The sequence below is a fragment of the Ischnura elegans genome, chromosome 2 (assembly GCF_921293095.1).
Source record: "Ischnura elegans chromosome 2, ioIscEleg1.1, whole genome shotgun sequence".
NCBI classification, from domain to species: domain Eukaryota; kingdom Metazoa; phylum Arthropoda; class Insecta; order Odonata; family Coenagrionidae; genus Ischnura; species Ischnura elegans.
This window is the reverse complement of record NC_060247.1, coordinates 56,801,707-56,821,291: the sequence shown is the minus strand read 5'-3', so window position 1 is coordinate 56,821,291 and position 19,585 is coordinate 56,801,707. Positions and strand designations below refer to the sequence as shown.

The 19,585-nt window shown below is 37.5% G+C and overlaps 3 protein-coding genes across 4 annotated transcripts; 2 read left to right on the top strand and 1 right to left on the bottom strand.

Annotated features, from left to right (window-relative positions):
* Positions 1–22: 22 nt before the first annotated feature.
* Positions 23–230, top strand: LOC124153777. Its single transcript, XM_046527134.1, has one exon. It carries the CDS (start codon positions 51–53, stop codon positions 192–194), a length of 144 nt encoding a protein of 47 aa, XP_046383090.1. The 5' UTR covers positions 23–50; the 3' UTR covers positions 195–230.
* On the top strand, positions 212–5,938 carry LOC124153775 (lipoyltransferase 1, mitochondrial). 2 transcript variants are annotated; one of them, XM_046527131.1, is made up of 6 exons: positions 212–541; positions 623–966; positions 3,253–3,360; positions 3,613–3,814; positions 3,930–4,081; positions 4,990–5,938. In XM_046527131.1, exons 1-6 carry the CDS (start codon positions 352–354, stop codon positions 5,287–5,289), a joined length of 1,296 nt encoding a protein of 431 aa, XP_046383087.1. In that variant the 5' UTR covers positions 212–351; the 3' UTR covers positions 5,290–5,938. The 2 variants fall into 2 exon arrangements, with proteins under 2 accessions (XP_046383087.1, XP_046383086.1); XM_046527130.1 differs by having other exon boundaries at positions 213–541; positions 3,250–3,360.
* Positions 5,597–18,749, bottom strand: LOC124153774 (GPI mannosyltransferase 4). The gene is made up of 5 exons (XM_046527129.1): positions 18,279–18,749; positions 17,814–18,202; positions 16,935–17,426; positions 12,635–13,006; positions 5,597–11,629 (listed from the first exon to the last, which is right to left on the bottom strand). The coding sequence occupies exons 1-5, from the start codon at positions 18,466–18,468 to the stop codon at positions 11,006–11,008; spliced, it is 2,067 nt and encodes a 688-aa protein (XP_046383085.1). The 5' UTR covers positions 18,469–18,749; the 3' UTR covers positions 5,597–11,005.
* Between the last annotated feature and the right edge of the window lie 836 nt (positions 18,750–19,585).

Here is a 19,585-nt window from a genome sequence, read left to right as displayed (position 1 = left end):
TGTGTGTTGTTGAAGTGTAGATTTACCTGTTTCTGGTGGTACAAGGAGGAATGCGAATGGACTGTCCTCGAGATTGTGTGAATCTCCGATTCAGAATCAGCCAGCTCCATCAAACTTGGAAGTGGCTTCATCAGACTATAACTGTTCACGATTTCTTGGTGTCTTTAGCTTCATCTCAAAAAAACAACATTTAAAATTTAGTGTTTAATTTTTACCCAAATTTTAGTTTTTTGTAGCAATATTGTATCGTTTTAATACTGTTACTCACCCTCTGTGACCTCATTTGCCTGGAATATAAAATACTCATTATTTCCGTATTTTGTTTGTTAGAGTAATATTTTGAAGTTAACAATGGCGCAAACATTGATTAAGGGTACCCTTTGTAGAATTGGGAAGTCTGCATTTGCTAAGCCTTTGAGGAAAGATATTAAGCCAATTATTGCTTTGTCTTGTCATAATTATTCTTCGGATGCTGATAAAGGCACCAATGTCGTGAAATCAGTGTTAATATCCCAGTCAAGTGACATCTTCACCAATTTGGGTAAGTTTTAATTACTATCTTCAACAAAGCCCACCACGATGTCTACGTGACAATCATTTGTTTCGTTCTCTTTGTCTATAGCTCTTGAAGATTGGATATACCGCCACTTTGATTTCTCAAAGCATCATGTCCTATTGCTTTGGCGTAATTCTCCATGCGTGGTTGTTGGAAGACATCAAAATCCCTGGGCCGAGGCGAACGTGTCGAGGCTGTCCGAAGCTGGAATCCCTATTGCCCGTCGAAACTCCGGAGGGGGTACTGTGTATCATGATGGTGGTAACTTAAATCTGACATTCTTTACTCCAAGAGGACGATACAACCGTCGCTCTAACCTGGAATTGATCGGTCGTGCACTCAATTCCGAATTTGGAATTCGAACCACAGTATCCCCCAGAGAGGATATTCTAATAGAAGGAGATTATAAAGTATCCTTTTTTTATTAATCAATAGGAAAACATATTTTAAGTCATTGTTACTATTATAAATATCCGAACTATAATGGTTGCGGTGTAAACTACTGGAGTTAATAGCACTCCTCATATTTGTAACATCTATTTCTTTAGAGAATTATCGGTGGAAGATAATTTGCAAATTACTTTTAAAAATTCGGTTAAAATATGTTCAATTATGTCATCAAGTCGAGCTGAACAACTGGAGCCATCATGGTTCAGAATAGCGTTTACGCTTCTGCATCAAATTTTGGTAATATTCGGATTTCAAGGACGGAGTGAAATGAAAGCCTGTGATAGTTAGTTGTGGATCCGTTTATTTTTTATTTAAGTTAAGACTTTCGAAGAAAAATTACCAATCAATATCTAGAATTAGCTCCGTGATTTGTATTTGGGTGTGAGGGAAGTACTTTGTAAATGAACTTACAATTAATCTGGTGTAAAACTTGCTCATGATCATTTTCTCCTCCTCTCGAATAATTTTTTATGGATCATTTATTATTATCAATATGCCGTTGGTTCTATTATCGGTGAACATTGGTCCTTCTGAGGGATGCTTTAATCTTTATCCAAATATTTGTAGGATTTAAGACGAGTAAAATTGATATGGAAAATATTGTTCATTATAAATATTGATTACAAATGAGGATTTTTTCCATATGTCTTCCAAAGTTGTCAAAGTTGATTTATTAAATTTGTTTGGAACTTTCTGGTTTAGCAGTGTGAAAAGTTCCCATTATGGTTAATTGTAAATGCAAGAATTAAAATTTTTGTGGTATTACAACTTTCTTATACCTGAGATAAAATTGTGTGGAGGATGTGGTGCTGTATCACATGTGATACAGGGTGGTATCCAAAAGTAGTAGCACTGAACCTTCGACCTGAAGACGCTGGCAGGATAGCCAGCGAAACTGTTGTCAACCAACAATCTGACGCGGAAGAAAACCCTGGAGAAATGCAGAGATCAGACCCCTTGGGTATCCACACACTTCTGGTAGTGAGTCTTCCAGGTCGTGAAGGCCTTCTGTAAGTCGTCCTCCAGGATGCTGTTCAGTGCCCTCGTCGTCGCCGCTTGGACTGCTTCCACCGTGTCGAAGCGATGCCCCTTGAGCTGCCTTTTTATCCTGGAGTACAGGAAGAAGTTCAGTGGTGCCACATCAGGGCTGTAAGAGGGGTGAGGCATCGTGGAAACGCTGAATTTAGCCAGGAGATCCCTCACAATCCACGTGCCCTGGCACGGTGCATTGTCGTGGTGGAGCTTCCAATGCCCCACCAGGTCTGGTAATACGCATGTGATCCGATTTTGCAGCACTTCCACGTAAAATCTTGCATTTTCAGAATGGCCAGGAGGTACAAACTCCTTATGGACAATTCCATGATGGTCGAAAAATGCAATCAACGTCGATTTCGAGGTTGACGGATGCCCGGCACATTGGTCGTCCTCGACGAGCTCCCTGCCATCCCGAAACAACTTGTGCCACTTAAATATTGAGGAACGGTCAATGGTATCCTCCTTGTAGGCCTGCGTAAGTATTGTTGCCGATTTTCCAAGTTTGTAGCAAAACTTGATGGCGTATCGCTGCTCTAAATTTTGCTCCATCGCAACTAACGACGAGCCGTCAAAACAGGAGGTCACTAAAACAGTAGTCCACACTCAACTAATGCACGCAGGCGACTGCCGCACGTCAAAACTGATTCCCAAGGCTCCCCCCCACGACATCCAGTCTTGCAGACCCCCCTCAATCTTTCCGCCCATGCAGAAAAAAAACAGTCCTACTACTTCTGGATACCACCCTGTAGATGCTGGATACCAGAAAATTATAATGAATGAAGTGATGAATGGAAAGAATAGTGTGTATTAAAAGGATGTAATGCATTCAATAATTAATTCAATATGATAGAGTTGTTGAAAGAAACTTGGAATCGAAACTTTTTTAAGTTATTTTAAACCAATACATCAATTTTCTTGCTAAGGTAATTTTATGTCTTAGACTAATTGAGTATCACACTATAAAATATATATGTATGTGTATTTTATAATTTCTGGAGGCTGTTATGTCCTTTTTACTGCAATATGTTCCCCAACTTGGAATTTCATGTGTTATGCAACTTGGTTAATTCATTGAAACTAGTTTTAGTTTATCCTTCATTTATGTTTGAGTATGTAGAAGTATAAAAGTAATTTTTCATTGATTTTATCAACGCCAAATTATTTCCGTTGATCCCCTCCTATCAGTACTTCCTTAACAAATGCTTTAGCAGATATCTGGGACTGCAGCAAAACTTGGGCAACCAAATGCATATCACCACTGCACCCTATTGGTTAATGTCAACATGCCAAACTTGCATGATTCAATGCACAAGGAAGATGTAAGTAGTAGTACTTTTTAATATGTATCAATGTATAAGTATTTCAAATTCAACTTGACACACATTTTTGTGGTTTTATACCCTAATAGAACTTCTTGTCTGATGGTATGTATAATTCTCTTTGAATTTTATTGTATGGGTTGTGTCATTATGTTTTATCTCATTGATCTAATTAGTGTTGAGAAATACATGAACCCTTAAATAATATTATTGGTGACTTAACAGGAATTTGTTCTATTTTTATCTTGGCAGGATGGAATTCATACTAATGCCACTAGATCTTTGCCTTCACCGGTGAGGAATCTAAGTGAAGTTTGTTCTGGTCTCACAGTGGACCATGTTTTGGCAGCAGTTGGTCGAGAGTTCTTGAGGTCAGATGCTAAGAACTTGGGAACTGGGGTTGTTTCCCGTCGTGGTTTCCAACTAATAAACCCAGCTGAGAGCTGGTTCCCAGGTCAGCATAGGGCCAGACTCCTCTTCTATTCAATTTCACCTCCAGGTTGAATTAGTGAATTCTCATTAGACAACATTATTTTTCTTGTTGTGTTATGGCTGGTGTTCACCCGTAGGTTTGGAAAAGCTGCGTCAGGAGATGAGCAGTTGGGCTTGGAGGTTTGGCAAAACACCTAAATTTGATGTTACAAGAACATTTACCATTCCTCGTGAGTTAGCTGTTGGGGAAGCTGCCATGTCCTCTGCTGAGGCCGATAAATTGAAAAAGGTATGCCAAATGATATGTTCTTATTTTTAACATTCACTTCAATAATCTAAATTTAATTTTTTTTTAATCTGACATGACCATAGTAGGTGTAATTTCAGTTCTCAAGAGGATGTTGTTTTCTATTAGTACACCATGTGGTGTGGGTGGAGGGTAATCATTTCCTCTTTAAATGTTCTTGGTATTGTTGGTTGTGGGCTTGGGATAAAGTACAATCCCCCCTCTGGATCCACCATTGCTTTCCCTATTAAATTTTGTAGCATTGTCTCCATTAATTATTTTGTGCATCAATGTCATTTTTATTGAAAACACTGAAAGCCTTTCGTTACCTCCATGGCAAAAACGTTCAATAATCGCCCATCGAATCAAATCCGCTCATCTAGTAGCCCAACAATACGAATCCTCTCAGCTGGCAGTGTCCGGAGCATAATCGCTCACCCCCATGCTTGGAGAATAGGAGATGAGTGGTTATGCTCCGGACATTGCCAGCTGAGCGGATTCGTATTGTTGTGCTAGTAGAGGAGCAGATTTGATTTGGTGGGGGATTGTTGTGTTTTTGCAGTGGAGGTATCGCTTTGTCTTAATACATTAATCAAGGAGCGCAAACAGTAGTGTTTCATTTCCTGTGCATTAATGCCACTTGGTTTAGGCCGATTACAATTTTACTGCATCTTTATGGACTTATTAAAATTAGCATTTCTGCAAATAATTTTAACTGTTAGCAATAACACCATAGTAATACCCAATTAGTTCATAGTAAATATTTTCCCTTAAATAAGAGAGTCAAGCATGATATTAGTCCTCCACATTTTTCACCTGTCATGGGTGAATTATGAGTTTTTAATTTGAATTTTGTAATTTCCTGCAAGTAAAATGTCTTAGTAAGTAATTATGATTAATTATTTCTTCAGGTGCCTGTAAATGATGCATCACCAGCTCAGCTAACGGTAAAGATGGAAGTGGTTAGCGGTCGAGTGTCTGATGTGACTATAACCATCCCACCAGGCTTCCTGAATGCAGCTCCTAATGGTGGAGAAATTGCTGTTGTTACTGATCTGAGAGGGAAACGTTTCTCTGAGGAAGCATTGCGCATTCTTGATGAGTCTTTTGCAGTGACTGATCCATCTGGTAGAGCAGGGCAGCCAGGGCAAGGAGGAGAAAAGAACCGTTTTGTTGCTTCGTGTGTCCGCAAAGTAATGCAGTCCGTCTGACAGGGTGAAGGAAAAAGCTTTTAATAATCCCTTGCCTTCTCCTTATGCAGCCTATATAATGCTGTGGTATGTCCATGGCTGGGGGTTTGGATTTTAAAATTGTACTCATCTGAGTTGTTTTGTTTTCTCTTTATTTTTAGTTTAAGGGTGAAGTCAAATTTGCATATACCTAGTATGAATGCAAAGTGAAATGTGTAAAATGCACAATAACTTATCTACATCACTTTGGGCATTGAATCATTATTTTAGGTAAATTACTGTTAAAGGGGTAGAGCATGTGTAACATGCTCTTGTTTTTCTACACATATTTCAGACAATGAGCAAGTGGCCATGTCAATGATGGTATGGTTAGTAGCTTGAAAAAAATTCACTGACATTGGGCCTTTGTTTTTGTGCCTTACTGCCATCACATTTGAATGATTTCATTGTAAAATCTTAGGGCAACAATGATTTGAAGAGATCTTTTCGAGAACTGTACAAATTTTGTGATATTATTATTTCTTTAAGAAACTATTATACTTGAATGGCTGTGGTATTTTTATGGATTATTTTAATCAATGGGTTGAAAAGTTGAAGTGTGAGCCACCACCGAAAACTGTATGATGAGGGATCTTACTAACAAGCAAATAAATGAATTGTATTAATTGAATGTGCAGTATGTAATCTTTAGTTGTTTTAAGGTAAGCTCATTGAAGTACAGTGTGGCTTCATTACAAAATACTACCAATTCTACTGTGTTGAATTTATAGGAGTTACTCAGATATGACCCATCTTTTTGTATTGGTAATCATTTTGTTTGAATGCATACTTTGAATTAGATTTCAATTACTAACATTAATGTGTAACAATTATTGACTAGCAAATATTTACTCAATTGCTCTTAAGTGTACATAATTTACTGCCTGATAATGTTTTATTATGATTTTTATATAGTTTAATATTTTGCTTTCCATTGCACTAAAAGTGTATTTATTGCTGCCAAGCATTTTCATCTTTTCACTGCATTTTATTTTAATAGTTATGTTGATCTCTCCGTGTAAAGTTTAATGACTATTGTTTGCTTTATCATAATTATTATAATTTAGTGAATTTTGACAACTGAAAATGACCAATCAATAAAATGTGGAAACAGTATCTTGGTGAAGTTCCTGTAATTTTTTTAATTGGACGTATGACATGCAGACATCAGTTCTCTGATGTGGGGTCTACTAAATGAGTGTTTGTATGGTAGACATCATAATGAAATATATTAACAGGCAATCATAATTTATTATTTGTAAAAGTACTATAACCACCATCTGGAACAATCTTAATTCAATTATTACCTCGCTATTTACTCACATGATGGCCACTCACTTGAATCTTTATCTTCTTCATACTTAATTAAATCTCATTGGGATACATCAGTTATATTAATTTTGGGTGATTCACGGAGAAGTCTAGTGCATGTGGTTATTGGCCTTAATTTCTACCTTATGCTGAAGTAGCATCTTATGATTGAATTTCATTAAGATATTTTAGAAATATTGGCTGTTTCTAATTACAGTGATACCTTGGATTATTGAAAGTTGATGTCAAAATCATGCAACGACTCCCATTTTTTGTTACTCTTTTTTTATACAGTTCTTAGAAATATTTCATTGCTTTACGCATTAGTTTTCATAGATTAGGATGAAGTTGAAGTAGCTCAGGATTGTGCACTTTGACATGAATTAATGATGTAGCTGATTCTTATACTAATCGAGATAGTAACAATGTAAAATGTAACTTAATTTGTGATTACTTGGGTATGCTTAATTAGACGAATGAATGCATACTTTTAGCGATAACTGTCCTGACATGTTGGATTCTGAGGTGTTATTTACAGATGCCAGAGTTTAACCCTGTTGGATTTACTTAACTCTTTCAGTGTGTCTACAAACACAACTGCCATTGCAAAATGTATTCCATGCGGCTAATCTCAATGGCCATAGAGACAACTAACAGTCTTGGTTTAATAGTTATTCATTAAAATGGCCCATTAGAATGGTAATATTAGTGCAGTGTCTACACTTAAAGCTCTATGGAATGTTGGGCTGCTCCCCCTTAGCCAAGTGGTCGCATATTCTTAATGAATGTCATATCAATGGCATACATCTTTTTTCTCCAAAGAAGCAAATTCTGCAAAGGTAGACTGAAGTTGTTTTTGGGAAATTATCATATTCTGGATGTGGCTAAAAGTAGGGTTTACGTCCTACTGTGTTTAAGTTGAACACTTAACATGCATGTTGGTACATATACATTTCAGTCCCCATTATGGAAATTTTGGTTATAAGACATAAAACCTTGGTCACAAACTATAATTCTTTAGATACTTTTCTGCTGTAACCTAATAATGTCAGTTTTTCTACCTCACTAGAATTATAGAAATTTTTTTGTATATAGTTAAAGAGCTAACAAGTGAAGATAGGCATTGTTGGAAAAATAGTTATCTCTAGCAATATCTGTCAAAAAGTAGAATGTGCAGAAGAAGTATGATAGAGATCCCGGATGTGGCGAACTGGATGAAAACCCTAAGTGGCCAGAAGGGATCCAGAACAGCTACACGGATCAGACTGATTAGGTTGGCCAACTAAATGGTTTGGATGCACTAATTTAAAGTGAGCTATGGTTACAAAAGTGTCCACAAAAATGCATTATCCAAGCTTAACAAATTTCGAGGAATGAGGTTATAAATTCCTTCTGGTGTGGTATATTTTTCCAAGTTACTATTTTGCAATCAAATATTAAATACATTGCTCTAACAGTACTGCCTTTTCCCAAGCCTCACATAATACAGTATGTGAGAAGGAATGGACTAAGAAATATAAGAAATTGACCCACTCTGAATTTCTTATACACATGCAAAACTTTTTAACACCTGATATATCAGGCAAGTGGTCTGTACAGTGGCATCGAGTACTTTAAATAAAATAGTGATGCCTATGTTTCTACCTCTTCCAGCATAACTGCTCTATGCAAGGGTTTATCAAATAGCTAAAGAACATCTTAGATACTAATGCTCCCACCCCAGAAAGGTGAAGAACAATTTTTTTTCGACTTCAAAGAGCCCAAGTAAGGAAATATTGCCTTCAGAGTAAAAGGCATTGACCAGTTAATGCACTTAATGTAACAAATGGCATTTGCATTCTATATTAAATAAGTATATAACCTATGTTAAAATACATTAATAATCCAAATACATGCAAAATTACAGCATTAACCTTCTTAATGTTGAGCTAGGTTTCAGGTACATGTTCTTGTAACTATTTCAGCTCCTATGCCCTTTCTCAAGGAAATTAGGTGGAGCTCTTGGTGCCATGGGTGTCACTTGGACCATATTAATTGGCAATTACTGAAAGAATACAGCATTTGAGTATCTACTTAAAGATATAAACTTTATACAGAAAATTATGTCTTCTGTGAGCGGTCTATTTCCCTCCTCAATTCTTCGACAATGAAAGATTTGACCCATCTCAAAGGCCATAGCCAGAAAATAACTTTGGGAGGATTTATTTGAAGAGTGATGACATGTTTGGGGGTTCACTTGCATGGTATGCAAATGATGGAGCTGAAACTTGACCTTGATTCAAGACTAAACTTGGGATAGATCTAGTAAATTACTTCACGACTACAATAAAATGACACCATTGTTCTCAAAGGGATGTTAGAATTAGCGTTTAGCTGATAGAAACTGGCCAAGCACTCATTCCATTCTTAAGAGCATTAATGTTTGGGTTTATTAATCGTATCATCAATTAAGGAGGTTTGAATATTTAATAAGGAAATGCTTTACTTAAAAAATTCTTTTATTGAGTAAATTTTACCTTTCAAGCAATAGCAAAGTCTTTCATTTTTATGATGCAATATAACAGGATCCATTGGCTTCATAAATCATTATTAAACCACCCCTCCTCTCTCTCTCTCCAATGAGAGATGCCTCCAGTTGGATAGAAGTGAAATAACCATTGTTCCATCTGACTTGAAGTGTGGACATAGGGTGTGCCATTGAAGACTGTAAGGCTATATTAATGTGGCACACCTCATAAAAACACATATTTTCAGGAAAATAACTCATTTTCTCATGAAGAAATGCACAATACAATCGCACATTATCTCACACATGTAAGAGAAATATTCTAATACATAGCCTAACCACATCATGTCCAGCAGAGTAAACACTTGGTTAAAATTGGCTGATATACAAAGAGTGTAGGTATTATAAAAGTGAGGAAATCAAATTAGTTTAGAAGATAATTCCTTAATTTAGGCATTAAGATATTTTCTCAGTGAGGGGTCAAAAATCAGTTTTCCAGAGCATTTTTACCTAACCAAGGGAGTACAATTACACAGAAACACAATTATTCCAATGAACTTAAGAAATGATTGTGCGGCACACACTTTATACAGTATCTTCTCCACATAAGCTTGTAAGTTAGTGTAAACAGTAGTAATGACAAATTTTTGCAGCAATTTGAAACGTGTTTTCCTGTCCTTTAGAAGAATCTCAAAACTGAGACAGGTTTGAAAATTCTTGCACCCATACACTTTTTAAATACAACCAGATTCCATCTCATCATGAACCTCATACAGCACGAGAAAATTAATTTTTACTCCACTATTTCATGTTTGAGTACTTTAATTTTTTTTACTTCTGGCTGACTATAAAGCAAAATGAGCTAATAAAATTCAATTATAAATATCTTTTCTATTAATTAAACATGTGATCAATTCACTAAATGCTACCAAACAAAAGTGAAAAACAAAAATACTGCCTAAATGCCTTCAATAAGGGCAAAAATTTTCACAACTCTTCATATACTCAAACCAATACACGTACTAAAAGCCAACTAGGACCTTCAGCACACAAATCAACATGGTATACCCTGGAAATGGGACCATAGAGACTTCAGATGAGTATATATGATGAATAAAAGTTCTCGACAATCACACTGTATTAGTATGACTATGCTTAAAAATCGCTTGCAACCCCTCATAATTTTTGTGGTCAGCAGTGGGTTAAAATGGTGAGCTTGCAATTCATGTATGTATACATTCATAATGGAAATCGCATGAGGTATTGGCATTAGATCACTAGTAAGTGCTTTTCTCAAAAAGTATGAACATGCAGTGTTAAAATCAGCCAAAAAAGGAAAAATTAGTGACAGTAGGTCTTATATATCTTGAAGAAGATTAAAAATCCAACATATAAATTCCACACAACATAGAAACTGAAAGGCAAAACATATACATCCATATCAAGTAGTAGTAGGCAATGCAGTATTAGGTTATTTATCACAATGCATAAAATAAATTTGAATTTCATTCAATAAGTCATATCAATAATCTGAAAGACTTTGAGGAAAACTCTTCATGCTAAATTAATAACAAAACTAAAAATCAATAATATACTAAAAAAATAAATTATCAACAATTAATTAATAATCAACAATGCAAACACACCTTTACACACATTTCACTTCATGGAATTACTCTGAAATTGACTACATAACTACTTCTAGAAAGAAAAATGAATTTTGCCAAAGAATTTTGTTGTCTGCACTAATTATTAGTGGAAAGGATCAAAAGCAATTCACTCATGGGTCAGCATTAAAATCTATCAGTGATGCGGTTGCAGAATAAAAATACTTTTTGATTTGGTGCTAATCAATGTACCTATACATAGGAAGAAAAGAGTTCAATGTGTTAAAGCTTTTAAACAATTAGGATCACCACTGTCACTACATTTTGATGACACTCGAAACAGTAAGAGACTGAACTTGCGAATAAAATTTTTTAAGGAGTTAACAGATTTTTTTTCTGAGAATTCATCTTCAACACTTTCTTTAGTCTGCTTGTTTATCACAAAGCATTCACCAGCAACTGTGTCAGAACACAATGGTTGGTTTTGGACGTCTTCTATTCCAAAAAAAGGAGCTTCAAGGGACAAGTGGGGAAAATGACTCCACTCTAACTCCATGTCCAAGGATTGTTTCAATGCCTCTTCCTGGAAAATCTTTTCCAGCACCCCTGGCACAATGAGGTACATTAACTGATCTCCATACTTCTTTGCTCGTCTTTGTGGGCTATTTTTACTCTTGTGCCAAGCCATAACCTCTGTCATAACTTCCATTGGATGTTTATTGCCCATTTCATGAAATCTAACCACTCTGGTACTAGCTTTATGACGAAGTTGCAATGGATGCCTTGGTAAAGGATATGAATGACTAGTGAAAATATGTACTTCTGTCACTCTCCAAGGAATATATTTGTAGTCAGACAAGCGGTAAGCTAATTCAGAAGTAACAGGCCAAACACCACCCTGTAAGATAAAAAAAATCAGAATCATTCATCAAAAATTAGAAATACATTTTATACATACATTCTATACATACAGTGCATAGTAGAAAAAATTCCCAAATAAAGTCTTTGTTTGGTTGCATACCCTAAGGAGTGATGGACAACAATACTCCTTTGATAAAGAAGGCTCGTCACGGATTCTAAATTGAGGAGTTTTTGCTGCAAAATTATGGGATGCACAGACACAGAGAGCGCACATTATACTAATTGAAAAGCCATCGCCATAATTAATAACATTGCCAGATAATACAATACTCAAGTGGCAGCTTGTGACCTTTGACAGGGGTGAAGAGCTGATCTAACTCCGTTTGTGGTACAGCACTTGCAACCCAACCCTCTGTCTCCAATACAGGTTTAAAAACAAAAGTCATATTCTTTGGTAATTTCCATCTGTTAGGACAATATACCACATTTTCATAAAAGCCATCGCAATAATTAATAACATTGCCAGATAATACAACACTCAAGTGGCAGCTTGTGTTCTTTGACAGGGGTGAAGAGCTGACCTAACTCCGTTTGTGGTACATCACTTGCAACCCAACCCTCTGTCTCCAATACAGGCTAACAAAACAAAAGTCATATTCTTTGGTCATTTCCATCTGTTAGGACAATATACTACATTTTCAAGGCATAATTAAAAGTAATGATTACAATATCTGGTTACTGATGTCTATAATATAATGACCTCCATTTCCTCCCTAATGCTCCTCGAGTTGCTTACTGAACACAAAGGTGAAGTATTTCACCCAGGTAATAAGGAACAGTGAGGACTTCGAGGCAAAAGTATTTATGAAATATGTAACTCATTTGAATAAAATTCGGAAAAAAAATATATCCAGTCAATACCAACAATAGCCAATGTATACAACATAAGCCATGTAGGGGTGGAAAAACAAACTCTTAAAAAAGAGAAGAGTGAGTCATAAGTCTTGCACGTGGACAATTTATAAAGTGAATTTACACTCACCTGATGGATAAAACCGTAGAAAAGGCCCAAAATTATGTTGAAAAGTACCCAGACACATGGAATCATCTTGTATATGCGGGTTGTAATGCTTTCATTACCTTCATCAGAGGTAAGTCCACGAATGTCTTGTGCATAAAGATATGCAATGGGGAATGCAAGAGGGAGAAGGAAGCGTGGCTCTTGATGTGGAATCAGTGACAGTACCAACAGGGGTAGGACCAAGGAAGATACCATTAGAGCTGTTGGTGACTCAGAGCGTGGTAAACGGGCCCATCGACGATGTATACAGAGCCATGCCAGTCGACCAACACCAAAAAGAGCAAATATTCCGAGAGGCCCAAATAAGAGTGGCAGGTTGACCAAGAGGTGGAGCTGTAACAAGAGATAAATTTGGAAGTTTATTCCAGAAAATTAAAATTATAAATTTTCCTCCAATGAGTAATTCATAAATTATTTCTCCCATGTCTTTCGCAAACCCTTCCATTTGAAAAATAGTTGCTTTGAGGAGAGGGAAGGGAGGAGCAAACGTGAAGTAGACCAGGGAAAAGAACTGTCAACCCTGAAAGTGTGAAATTCACAAAGCGAGCAATGGGAAAATGGGGGAAACTCACATATTAAGACAAATTATTTTATTTATTATTGTGGATGAAAGCTTCTCGGGTTTCCAACTGGGTCAGGGTCTGCATGGTGTAGGCCGACGTTTCGTTGGGAGACTTTCCCAGCATCCTCAGGGCTGATCATCCCTGAGGATGATGGGAAATCCTTCCTTCATGTTGGGAAAGTCTCCCAACGAAACGTCGGCCTGCACCATGCAGACCCTGACCCGGTTGGAAACCCGAGAAGCTTTCATCAATGCTATTCACCGGGAAAAGCTCAGATTCTTCATTATTTATTGTTATTTTATTCGGTGTAAGTTTTGTAAAGCATTAAAACAATATGCTTCATGAAGTTAAGGTAAAAATGACCCCTTTATGAAGACTCTTGATTGCCTTAACCCAGCGGTTCCCAAAGTGGGGGTCGTAGGCCGTTCGGAAAGGGGTCGTGAGATACTAATAATATGGTGAACAATGTACTTAAACTTGGACGACCATTTTTAGGGGGTCGCGGCTAAAAAGAATGAGCTAATATGGGTCGCGGAAAGAAAAAGTTTGGGAACCGCTGCCTTAACCTAACAATTTTTGCATTCTCCTAAAGAGAAATAGCCAAACTAAAGAAATCGACAGAATACCTCATCCACCAGAGGAATAATAAGTGTTCAGTCAGTAAATTTTTTAAAGCATTTACATGGGTGCACTCTGTAACACAAATACATCTTTATTACCTTTCAAGCCCAAAGCAGAATTTTATATGAAGCCAAGAACATTTACATGTAGAATGATCACTCATCTCATGCCCCTCTAGCTTGACGATTCTTCTGATATATTCAAAAGCTGATGTGCAAATAAAAACTTGCTGAAAGCTTCCGGCCAGCCCAATTCATACTTAGGAACACTTCCAAGCTGAGAGGGTGGGATCAAAGAGGATCAAAGATACATTTTCCGTTTTTACTGTTAAAAATTACACACTTCTTGGAGCAGATGTGATACACCAATGCAATACTTTAAAAAATTACCTACTGCAATATTACTACTCTGCTAAAAAATATAAAAAGATAACAAAACCAATTATATATTTAAAAAGTTAGCCCACATATTCACATACTGACCAATTCTCTTTCTAGGAATAGGTTTTTGAGCACCCTCACACCAATTTTCATATTTTACACAGGGAAAGCTTTTATGTCTACTTGGGAGGAACCTCCATGAAATATGATCACTTGATTTTTCACTCATATGTAGCTGATGTTGGCTGCAATCTTGAGAGTGTCGGTTCATCAGAATATTTCATGGAAGTTTCTCCCACACAGCTTGCAGTTGGCATCAGGTTCACTTCACGAGCCTTGTAATTACCAACAACTTCTGAGCAACCAGTTTCTCTCCACCAGTATTACCAGTCAAAATGCATACTTCACTCCAAAAATTAATTTTTCTATAAGTCTGGGCTCCAATAACATCAGAACAAGGAAATGAATCGGTATTTCAAGGAGCACTTTTAAATGCCTTGGCAATGTTATGCAATATGCAGGATATGCTAGGTGCATGGAAATTCAGGCTAATTATGTAGCTAGAAACTGTATTCTTGGATCCAGTGGCATAACTACGGGGGGGATGAGGGGGATAGATTCTCCCACAGATATTATAACTGCATCTGCTAAAAGTTAAATTTTAAGTACCAAAATGATTTAAAATGCATTTCCAGGCATATCATTTTTAGTTGGGGGATCTGAGAAAATTCCAAATTGTGGGTTGTCCCCTCATCTACCCCCAAAGCATATTCCTAGATATGCCACTGCTTGGATCTATCACAGACCAATGGATTGCCAGATACCTAATGGCAAATGAACTGGCTATTTCTGATAGTATATCACTCATAGTGCAGCATATTTTACTATGGATCTATCATTCCATAAAAAATTGGATGGATCAATGACAACTATAATCTGTTCACTTTATATTTGCGGGTGAGCTTTCATGAAAGCCTGGACACTCTCGGGGGACTTCGCTGATAAGAGGGGGGAGAGGGGTGATACCAAGACAGAGTAGGAGCGAACTCCACGATGCCTAATGTACATAGCTTCCCTAGTTTGCTGGGGAATACATGTGAGTTGTGAGTCATGGGTGGCAATGGCTCACATGTTTTCAGCGACTGCCATTTCAGCCATGACTCACACTTGGACCCCGCGCCGAGACAATATACATAATCATTTGTAAGGTATTAAGGATAATTCCTTCACAGTAGCCCGTGATATTGTTAGCTACCATACTGATTGCGGTGCCGTTGTTGAAAGGCATACTTAAAGACACACTTAAGGAAAATGCAAAAGGTTTGACAACACTGTTCCACGAGCAGATTCTCACAATTTTAACACGATGGAGGTCTGAGTATGACTGGATTTCCATAGTGCTAGGCCACAAGTGCTGCCTGCTGATTGGAAAAGGGAAAATCATGTGTTGAGAAAATTTTCCTCTCCTCATCCCCACTTGCTTTACCCACACCAGCTTACCCGCAAAGATAAAATGCTGCATGGTCCAGGATAAACATGCTGCATTCTCACTTATTAGTAGCCAGTGGCATAGCCAGGGGAGAGGGGGTCCGGAAAATTACTCGGCAGGACCTGATGATGATGTCTAATGTTGAAACCGTTGTCGTGTAAATTTGTGAATAAATATTCATGTGAAAGCACAAAGTCCTTCTTTTTAATTTTAATAATGAATCGCTTTCACGAAATTACACTTCAAACAATCAATATTATGAAAAGTGTTAAAATTAGTTAAAAACCCATTACTTAGTACCCTGTTTTTAAAAAATGTCCCTCTCCAGGTTTCGGACCCCCCCCGAACAAAATTCCTGGCTACTCCACTGATGGTTGCACCTGACTGTGGTTGGACAACAGCATTGTTATGAGACTACTCTTGCCATTTCTGTTTCCACCAATCATCATTAAGATGTTTTGCATGCTGATGCAAGATAGTAGCTGTTTTTCCAGTTGAAGTTATTTTTGCACTTTCTAAATTCCATTGCCTCCCAAAATAGGTGAGAGAACTAGCTACTCTCCTGCCTCAGAATCAGATGTATTCAGCCACCTTTAAGGATAGAACAGCCGCTTTTCCATTGCCTGCTGCTTTTTGCTCACCCATCATGAGATGGTTCTACCCTTTTTGCCCAAGTATTACCACCCATACAAGTAGTTGATTTCATAATCTCCTCCCATAATGGCTCTGCAGATCTGTTCCTTAGGACTTGGTAAGATTTCAGAGACTTTCTTGCCGATGGAAAACTTAGTGACTAAAATATGCTAGCAGAATACATATTCTACCATACTGTACAGCAGTCCCAGTGACCTAGGGAATGGCGGTGTATGCTGAGGGCTTCTCTTTACAGTCAGTTTCCTCCTGGTCCCTTCAGAGTATTTTATGGTTCCTATTGCCTTATCCAATGGCCCTTTCAAGGAAAGATATTGAGGGGTACAATTTCTGCACAAGAGTGTTGGTCAAACACACAGGAACAAATCTCCAGAACCATGATGGGGTAGTTAAAAAAAACGGCTTCCAAGGCATCTTCATGACAGAATGATATAAGTCTGAAAACAAAAACTGCACAGCTGCAATACCAAAAGGGGAATGGAGCAGTACACAAGAAGATGTCATCTATGAGTAACTGACTAAAATAAAAATCTTGAGAGGTAATACCATTATCTTACCCAACGGGGATGGAGACCATGCTCTTTCAGATTGGTAGAATCTACATTGTACTTGAAGAAATTGAATGGAGTTGCAACAACTGGTAACATAGGGTTGGCATCCTCCTGGGTTGGGACATAGTACTTAGTGTCAGCAATCAAGAGCGGAATGACTAGCAACATACCACATGCAGCTAAGGCAGCTGCTCGAATATGAAAATGAGCAGATGGAGGCAACTCAACTGTGCCAGCAGCAACATATTTGGCTTTTGTACTTTTGGAGGATTTTGTTTTACGTGGTCCACGCCTGAGCCAAAAGAATACTGCTGGTGCAGAAAATGCAAGGAAGGTTGGCCGCACAAAAATACCAAAGGCAATTGCTGCACCAAGAATAGGACAGTGTCGTAGGGTATGGTTAGGCAACCTAGACTTTAGACGTGCTATTTTCACCCGTTCAGCTATTCCTCTAGCTTCATCAAGTTTTTCCTGAAGATAACCGTCTTGGTAGAGGACCTGAAAAATTGAACATTTGGATGGTAGTTGAATGTGATTCAATTAAAAATAGCACTAGAAACTCCAGCACTCAATTTTAATACATTTAAGTCAATTTAGATAATATCACACTTAATAATTTACATGCCATCCGCAAAAGGCCTGAACATTTAATGAAACATATGAAAATAACGAATTTATAATGGAACAGATAAAAAAGAAAGACAATACCTATGAAATAATTTAAGCAATATGTGCGAGTCAATAAAATGTATGCTACGAACATTTCTACTAATCATCATTTATTTACTTTAGACTACGACCGCGACCACAAATGCTGTTCCAATACATGATATCAACCAGTTCTTTTAGTCTCAAAATTAGAAGTTATTTCAACTTCCCACATACCTGATCTGTGTGACACATCGCCTCTGCTACGCAATATAGTACTAGTGAAGTCAATGCCATCTCAATGGAATTAGATAAGGTCCGCGTTCCGTAAACTACAGCCACATAGGAGCTAGCAAAGGCCATTAGTCTTGCACGGTAGTTTTGCCCATAAATATAGCAAGTTCTATAGAGACAGTAATCGCTGATGAACGATATTAAGCACACAATGATCCTCGGACCAATCAGAAGCACATAAGGTGGAATAAATAAATTTTTCCCGAAGGACCAACAATAGCGGTCGATTGAGAATGGGAGCCATGAAACTAGATAAGGAAAGGAAATACTTCGGATGGGGCGAGTTGCATTGAATTCCCAGGCTCGAAACACTTCCACGCCAAAAATGTCTCCTGAAAGAATGAATAAACCCATAATTAAAAAAGTGAGTATCAGTGATTTCGCACTATTTCTGGACATCTAACTCACCGGCAGCTATTTCCACGGATTGGAAGAATTCATCAGGGTGCACGTAACCACTCTGAGGAAAGACAGTCAATACTATTCGAAGGCAAACAAGTGCCCAGTAGTGAGAAAGATTTAAATTCTTCTGCGTGCAGTGAGAACTGTCAATTCCAATTCCGTTGTCTTCATTCAAAGATGACTTGTCCTTCTTCATCTTCAATGAGTTATCTCAAGAACAGTTCGAATCACATGAAAAGGTGAACATCCATATCGTTCTTCCAAACAATACCCAGTGATTCATTTAAGAAAAGCCACAAGCTGCGCAAAAGGATATACTTTATACGGCAAAAATATAATCATTACCAACTTTTATATCACCACAGGAGCCATTACTTAAGGATATCTTCATTCTTCCACATTCATAGATTGACGGTAAACAACTATGCCCAACTATCTCAAACTCTCCTCCTCCCACAAATAAAAATAAGACTATCGCTAGACCGCATTCACCGGCTGCGCCGTATTCGCTCTGCGTCAAAGCAGCGCATGAGCACGAAGCGATTTGTATAGGGTTTATTGTTATTGTTTGCAGTTTTGTTCAGACATTGCGTGGTTATTTCCCCACGCATCGGGTTAAAATTTGCTGTCATAGGAATAACCATGGAAAAATATAGAATCTGTAGCCGTAGCTAGGAAAATATGTTCAGCTTCGTGTTTTCTTAATGGTAAAATATTGCTGCAAATGTGTGCCGAAGTCAAATACTCGCGTTTCGCCTGTGATCAGTGGTTGATTTTTCAATTTTCTGAAGTCGACACGTTTGAATCCGATTTCATGAATGGATGATAGACATTTCGAGGAAATACGCTCCTCTATTTACGTCAATTCACGATCAGCTCTTCTCGCTTTCTAATCTTCCACTCTATGTGCTAAAAGGGTTTAGTAGGTGAATAAATTCGTCGTGGGGTTACGTAGATGATTACGAATCGTTAGTTTTTGTCACACTGGCAATGCATCTCCTCCATAATTAAAAAACTCCGGGCTTTCGAGTAAATGCATAAACGCTTTCAAATACTTGTTTCATAAGAAACTGAGGAAAATGTGCTCCCAGATTCAACTTCTACCACTCATCGTTTGGTCAGACAAATTTTACTTCAGAAATGGCTTTCCAAGAAATTAAATAAGAAAGACGAGAATGTAAGAAAACGAGTAAAAGTCAACGCAGAAGTGAAATTCTTAGATACTAGTAAATTCGTTTTCAGCAATAGAATGGCCTATTCAAATGTATCATACATTTAAAAGCAATATATTCTCCGCAGTCAGCGCGGAATTA